General features: G+C 38.4%; 1 protein-coding gene across 4 annotated transcripts; it reads right to left on the minus strand.

Annotated features, from left to right (window-relative positions):
- Positions 1-576: 576 nt before the first annotated feature.
- On the minus strand, positions 577-7,759 carry LOC112466835 (sorting nexin-13-like). 4 transcript variants are annotated; one of them, XM_025035167.1, is made up of 11 exons: positions 7,554-7,759; positions 7,159-7,289; positions 5,573-5,685; positions 5,314-5,413; positions 5,153-5,239; positions 4,941-5,065; positions 3,906-4,473; positions 2,116-3,678; positions 1,753-1,941; positions 1,446-1,660; positions 577-1,240 (listed from the first exon to the last, which is right to left on the minus strand). In XM_025035167.1, the coding sequence occupies exons 3-11, from the start codon at positions 5,683-5,685 to the stop codon at positions 910-912; spliced, it is 3,291 nt and encodes a 1,096-aa protein (XP_024890935.1). In that variant the 5' UTR covers positions 7,159-7,289; positions 7,554-7,759; the 3' UTR covers positions 577-909. The 4 variants fall into 4 exon arrangements, with proteins under 4 accessions (XP_024890935.1, XP_024890933.1, XP_024890932.1 ...); XM_025035165.1 differs by having other exon boundaries at positions 7,087-7,289; XM_025035164.1 differs by having other exon boundaries at positions 7,081-7,289.
- Between the last annotated feature and the right edge of the window lie 382 nt (positions 7,760-8,141).

Here is an 8,141-nt window from a genome sequence, read left to right on the forward strand (position 1 = left end):
ATTACCTTATCTTTTATTCTCGAGATAATTTGTTTATTTCTTACGTTACGTTTGTAAATTTCCTATAACAAATTTCCAAAATTTTGGAGATATTTTTGTTCCATCGGAAATATTCCGAAGTTTTTTTTGGCATTAACTAACGAGAAAAATCAACAGGATGTAACTTTTCCGACGTGCGCATCGTTGAACATATAAATCGTTAAAATATGAAAGCGTATGACTTTCGTTTTGTTCCCTGTCGAAAGCTATAGGCGCGACGGGTGTCCGATGCAATGGCATAGAGGACTTTTTGAAGAGACTAAACATCCAATAATATCTTAATAAGCGTAACGATTGATGATTCCTTAACTACCTTAACCTATTGAGCTCTACAGTCAGCACTTTGCATTTTGCTCCAGAAACAGTACAATGGAAAGCCGTAAAAAGTCTAGACTAGTTACAGTCTACTAAATTCACACTTATGTTAAGTACATGTTACAATTATAGATACACTATAATTGTTGTTTTTAAATAAAAGAAAAAAATAGAGAGAGAGGGGGGACTCTTTCTACAAAAATAATCGAAGATTTAACTACAAAGAGAGAAATAGTATTTTATCAATTTTTAAATATGTTTTACCGCAAAGAAAATAAAGAGTAAAATAAAATAAGAGCTCAATAGGTTAAAGGCACAGATCTTAATATCTTAAATATGTCAGATCTTTCTATCTTAAATATGTTTCTTTATATTGTGGACACTTTGCACGAGTATTTTTTAATATCGTAAATCTCTAAGCTACCTAAAAAGAGATGCATTTTATTGAAGATTGATAATGAAGTCGAAACTCTTAATCCCTAATAGGATTTTCTTTCGACTGCATAGTCGCTCTCACACCATTGCATTCGGATATCAATCCGTCCTATTCTTCCATCAGGACTTTGCTTTACTCTTACTCCTCACCCTCGGTGATACCGAATAAAGCTTCCTGAAAACTGTCACTAGATTGTTCTGTGGGAATAGAGTCTCGACGACACCTTCCAGCAGCACGTACAACAATCTTCTGTTCAGTACGGGCCGCTGAAACAACTCGAATACCCTCAGCAAGCCGCGCCTCGTCGTCTCGCTGCCTATGATATGTTTCAATTCATCCGAGAGGCACGAAAGCAAAGCTATTTTAGCTGCCACTCGCGTTCTGTTCTTCATTTCCGTGTCTCGCGATGGTTTACTCTCGGCCTTCACGCCATTCGGCCAGAAACTGTTCCTGTAACACGTCATTAATTCACTTAGCCTTCCTTTTGTTTCCAGATTACCTTTAGATGTTGAATGGAAGCAAAATAATTATAGTAATCATAAAAAATAATTAAAATAACGAAATATACATAGAAATCAATTTGTATAGAAATATTAGTGATGAATGTCAATTTTATATAAAACTGTTACGCTCGAGATCAACACCATTTACTTACTTGAATAAGCGCAAATATCCTGCAACTTTTGACGGGCTGGTCATGAACGATACATACTCCACTATCCTTCTATTCACTATGTCCCCAAACATCGTACGAATGATTTGGCGCAGTAGCGTTATAATCCGCCGTCTCAGCCATTGATTTCGCACTTTCAGATCAAAAATCTCGTCCATTAACAGGAGCATAATACGCAATGGGATATTATCATCAGTCTGTAAAAGAAAATACGAATTGAATGATTCAATTGACCGATTCGATATCTTAGAGATATGCAGTATCGCGAATGCGTAAAATAGAAAAGTACCTCTGTATCGAGACCGGCGCTAACTTTGGTATTCTCGTAAAATATACTCGTCTTCTTAGGATTGCCGAAAAATTTGCTCAGATTATCCATTACGCCGTCCACTGTACTTAGCATGTTGTCCGGCATCGTTTTAACCGCCTGCGTGACACTTTTCATGGATGTTTTTAAGGGATTCATTAAAGTGTCTATCTGTATAAAAAAAATTTAAACAATTAGTTTTTTCTATGTTATGTACTCAAAATTGTTATAAAGAATATATTATTTTGTAATTTCTTATAATTTCATAATTAACTTTTCACTTTTAAAAAATTTGATTTATTTATATATATATATATCATAAATAAGCAGACTATTCATATTTACCGTTCTCGAGATCTGTCCACCAGTGACTCCTTTATCATAATCCCCTTGCTCCAAGAAGGCCAACAATAGATTCTGCAATCCCATGTGACCGCCCATTATCGCGGGTTTCGTCAATTGGCACAACCATCCATTCAACATCAACATTCGTCTCTCCAACACCGTGCGCTCCATGTTATGGAAGGCCTTCTTCGCGGGGAATGGTATTTTCGCCAGATCGTAATACTTTTCCTTGATCTTCTGGTGCAAATCATAGAAGTCAGAGTATCGTCTGTAGATATGCCATTTCTCCTTGTAGCCCGAATCGTAATTCTTCGTGACTGCTACCGCATATATGCCGTATGTTTTTCCGCGATCGCTAACGATGCCGGTTTCTATGATTGTGGCAGTTATCTCAAAGCGGCCTTGTTGCAGCTTTTTAATTGCATTTTGATCGTAATTGTTCTCGTCCAACTTGACGAACTGGTCCGCATTGGTTTCCACGTAAAACGAAATATCCTTCTTCTCACCGACTTGCTCGATTTCCGCGGTAGACCCTATACGCGTATTTTTCACGCCTTTGAAATTGTCCGAATCAACCTCATCAAATCCTCTACTTTCGTTCGTCTCTCCGATGCTCGTTAAACTCGTCGAGGAATTCGATTTCTTAGCGCCTTCCTTTACTACGAGCTTTGTCTCATCGGTTTTGTATGTTTCGGATAATTCCTCCAAAGTGTCTAATTCGTTGTTCGTGCTCGATAAGCTTATGCTGTCCAATGATTTTGTGTCGTCTTCAGACACCGGATCCTTCAGCAGATCCAACTCCGCGAGCAGTTTTACATAAGCCAATGATCTTTTAAAGCCTGGCAAGAACCTGTCCTCATTTTGCAGTTTCTCGTAGCAACAATTTCGCAGGTCGTCGAACCATGTTTCTTTGACCGGCTCTGTCCTCGTTCTCGTGAGCAAGCTTTTTACCAGCGTATCGTCCAGTTGCAGCTTAGATGATGTTTTGTCACTGAGGTATTGCTGATAGATCTTCGAGGCTGCTTCCTTCAGATTATCCAGATCCGCGTTCTTGCGTTTAGTACCGATCACACCTGTGCCAGATTGGGTATTTTGGATCTTTTGCAACTCAATATCTGATATCTGTTGCTCGGCCGAGACCCTCCATCCATAGATATTCAGGTAAAAGAACAGGTACGCTTCTGCATTTATGGAGGTCATATAATCGATGAAGTAGCTGAGTGCGATGTTGTTCTTCAGCAACTCATCTAATGGTAAATTAACTAGCTTCTGGCCTGGTATGAGCAATCTGTTCCATTCTGGTTGAGCGCCGATACCGTCCGTTTCCGTTTCTAAGCCCTCCTGCATACCGATGATCCTTGTCTCCAGAATTTTCTTCACGTAAACCAAGCTGTTCAGTTGTTGCTTCACCGACAGATCGTCATCTCCGCCCGAGTCTTTTGAGCGCAGATGCGCTATTTCTTTACAAATTATATTTTTTGTCGCTATTAATTCATCTAAATTGTCCGTTATTCTAATTACTGTTAAAAAGATATCACTTGGCAAACCACCATCCTTAGTACACTGAAATAAAAGAATAAAAAAATTACATACTATTCAGATATAAATATTAGCACTATTCTCAGTACGTCATAAAACGTTGAAATAAATAGGTAAATAAATAAGTAAAAATGACTAAATTTTTTAAATTTGAAAATAAGCTTTTATTAAACTTATTCAAGGATTAAGTCTTAAATTTACATCTACAAAATTCGTCATCGAAAGTTTCAAAGCATCAATGTTGTACTCACCAGCCATATACACGCCTGATTAATATAATCAGGATCGGAGAAAAGATCCAACAACGGTCTGATTATAACGTTCACTAACAATTCCCTTAAGACAAATCTTACAGTCAAACAATCGAAGTCTGCCTTGGGTAATACCAGGTACAACAGGATTTCGGATATCTCGCCCAGGAACTCCAATTCCTGGGTGTCGTTCATGCATACCAGGTCTCTGCATATCAGATTACTTTCCATCTGCACCTCGAGATCGAAGAATATCTTTTCCAGCGATTCGTCCTCCTTTTCGTCGTCACCAGACGATTCAATTGGCTCGGTGAGTGATGACAGATTAGGTGTATAAAATTTCGACTGCGAATACCAAGATACATCGGTCTCGCTCTTATTTCGTCGATGAGTGGGCGTCTTTTTCGGAGTCCCGCCCGATGTGCTTGAGCTGGCACTACTTTTCTGGACCCTGTTCGATCGTAATTGTTTCATCCTCGCGCTTGCTTGTCGATACAACCTGACGTGTGAGGCTGCATCGTCAACGAGTCGCGTAGTCAAGTACGGTATCCAATCGACACTCTTGACCCTGTTTTGTACATCGATATTACACAATAGAACTTTAATCAATAATGAATTAAGATAGGTCAATCATTTACGAAAGGCGTACATCTTCGATTTTCAAAAATAAAAGTCTATTTTCGAAGAATGTAAAATCATATTACGTTAAAGACTATTTTTAATTGCTGTAATAAACTATTTTTAACTCAATCAAGTTTATGGAGAATAAAAAGATAAAGAAACATCGCATTACTAATGCCTTTTGTATTGAGGTAATTGCATCGTACCGTACACAATGAACGCTTTTAACTTTAAGTGTGCCGTAGCGAAAGAGTTAATTAGGTTTTCAAAGCGTTAATAAGCATAGCAAATATGCAGAGATATGAAAAAGTCTTAAATAAATTTAATAAAACTGAAAAAAGCCAGCTCATGAAATATTCTGATTCTCATAAAATTAATGAAAGATAAATATTAATGAAAGATGTTTCCATATACCGATTTGCTACGTTGATTGCGATTTTTTGGGCAGTATCTCGAACGGAATAGATAAACTCCTCATCATCCGTAACGACGCTGTACCACGGTTCCACATAATCTCTGATCAAGAAATCCAAAATTTCCTATAAAAATAGCAACAAATACATTACGCCCAATAAGCAGCAGATGATTCGACACTATTCTATAAATATTGTTCTATAAATATGTACTTGCAGGGATTCATCAATGATACGGCTACCAGTTATTCTCCTATCTAATGTAAATGTCATTCTCTCTTTAGACTGATCTAGTATATGCTGTAAAAAAATAACATGAATATTATGCGACAAGTCGCGAATAAGTGGCGAACAATTTCGAAATTTCCACTTACCTGCCGGAACTTTTCAGTCTTCTTAGATAAATCTTCCCTTTCAGACTTAATCACATCGTCGAGATTCGGTGAGTACGTTCTATATATACAGATCAATGTCCTGCAACAGAATATTTTATTATTCCATTAATATTTATCTTTTATTATTCTTCGATGCGTATTTATCACAATTATCTTCACAACTTAATGTTTGTTAATATCTTCGTGTATGTACATTTCATATGCAAATTCTGCTTTTAGTTGAGCTTTCTTATCTTACCCTAAAATTAACGCAAGCAAGCAGATGAAAAGTTTTACAACTGTTCCTATGCCGAGGATGTAAGCAAGCAGAGTAGCGGCAGCTCCGAGAACGCCATACAATGGGACGTTCATCTGCAAAAATAACAATCTATTACCAACCGATGAATTGACAACTCTAAAATTAGACATACTCTAGAATTTGTGCAGCAGCGCCATACGCTATACACAATTATCTCCAAAAACACTTATCTTTAGAAATATAGGAATTATCTCTAGAGATAATTACGGTATGCGTAGATAATGCAAAACGAGTATACCGTTAAGATTTTTCTAGCAGCAACTTATCAGCTGTCTCCCCATGTACGCCTATTAAATAGGGTTTGTCACTCGTAACGGGAGAATAGACAGATAAATACAAAGGAAAAGATCCGGTACAGCTTAGTGATAAGGCAGTAAAAATAAGCCAGATTATCTCAGAATGGAATTCATTTCTCAAGACTTAATACTACTCTGTGCTCAGAACAAAAGCTTGGTTTGTTACAAAGAAAATAATATTTTACAAATTAATATAATACGCTTGTCAGCAACAAAAAGTTGGTAATATATAATATACCTGGTTTTTTAGCAACAATTAATGTTTTCTATGAAAAATCAAAAGTTTCACAATGTAAATATAATTTATATTTGTAAGAAAAACTGACACAGAGATAATCATATCAAATCACAGCTTGATTATAATAAAAACTATTTATATTAAGAATGACAATTGCAAGTCATATCTTAATTTAATTAACTGTTGTTTAAAAAGTAATGAGTAAATGTTATAACACTTTTTTTATCTGTAAATTACTTAGCAAATAATTATTTTCTTTCTTAATGGAGAAACATATTTCTATCAATTTAGTCTTTTTAATTTATGATGTTGCTATTTGAACAAGCATCATTCATCAGCGTGATGAATAATAAGCTGACAATTTGTGATGAGTAATGTTTGCTACACAATGCTTAAAAAGACAAAGAAATAGATTAGAAAAATTAAGTCAATTGAAGCGTGTTTCAGTTAAGAGTTTTCTCCAAAATAAATAAATACACATGTTTTAATTAAAAACTCATAATTTTAGCAATATTTATAAAAGATATGGTACTGATATAACGTAGTTTTGTGAAGAGCAGCGGCGATAAGGAAATCTGATTCTTTCACGAGCAACAAACAAATCTGCAGATATCGCACGAGAGCTTACCAAGATAAGAAGTTGATTGAGATATAATGGTTAAACGATTCACTACAAGTGTGCTCGAGATATAACACTCACTCGAGATAAAAGAGTTAAAAAGGAATTAAAAATATAACTCGAGAGATACGAATCTCCAAACATATATTTACGATACAAGTAACTATCAATTACAACCGGTAGTAATCAGTAAACTGCCACTACTGATGGCAGTGCTGCGTACACATAATAACAGCTATAAAGCGAACGTTTTGTACTAGGAACAAAAAAAAGTGTTACGCAACATAGGATACACCTTTACCCTGTCACGTTCTCTCTCGTTCGAAAAAAACGAATTGCCTTCGCCACCTCCTGCCATTCGTTATCATTTCACCTCTATCCCTGGGAGCTGAAAGCCTCTATCTTCCGCGAAGACGAGATCTACTCGCTCGGGGTTTCATCGTCGCCGACAATTCGCTCCAGGAACCGAAACGACTGACATTATCGTACACCTCCTCTCCGCGCCTGCCGTCCCACATGCAAAACAACACAAAACAACTGTCACCCTACTGATACATATATATCTATGCACAGTAGGCGAACGAACGCGAGCGCGCGTCTTGCGTGCGTGCTCCGAGATCACGGCGAGGCGACAGCCGACGTGTCGCCGATCGGACGAGCGGCCGACGGAGAGCAGGCGGGGACACGCAGGTGTCCCAGGGCGACGTGCATCGTCGCGAGGTCGGGCATGGGGGAAGGGGGGAAGGAACTTGTGTGTTATCTACGCACCTTTGGTGATTGTTCGACGGGCCGGCTGTCGTCGCGCATTCGGCTGCGCGCATATTGCTCGGGTGCTCGCGGTGACGTGCTCTCACGCTCGGCGGGCTGGTCAGCTAAGCGGCGCTTTATTTACATTCTCGCGGACGATGCGGCTCGATGCGCTGACGGACACGTCGGACGACACCATGATCCGCCGATCCCGCACCCCGCACGATTCTGCGTGGTCGCGGCGGCGGCCGCGGCGCCCGCGACGTTCGGCGGCGCGCGAGGCGCCGAGCGAGGCGCACCAAGTGGCCCGAGAACGGTCGGTAAAGGCCATTGCACGTAACAAAGTTTTAGTCATAATCGTAAAGCCATAAGAAAATAGACCAATCACAGTCGATTATTCCCCTTGAGCTCGAAGAATAATTGAGTGTGATTAGTCTATTTTCTTACGGCCTTACGATTATGACTTTGTTACGTGCAATGGCCCCGCGGATTGAAAATTAACGCGATCTTTTATTTTTGTCTTGAATCGTTGGTTTATTTATTTCTGGCAGGATAATTTACTGAATTAATTTATCTCGCAGTAATTTATTTAGCACGAATTAATTATAC

The sequence above is a fragment of the Temnothorax curvispinosus genome, unplaced genomic scaffold, assembly GCF_003070985.1.
Source record: "Temnothorax curvispinosus isolate PA1 unplaced genomic scaffold, ASM307098v1 QBEX01016588.1, whole genome shotgun sequence".
Classification (NCBI taxonomy): domain Eukaryota; kingdom Metazoa; phylum Arthropoda; class Insecta; order Hymenoptera; family Formicidae; genus Temnothorax; species Temnothorax curvispinosus.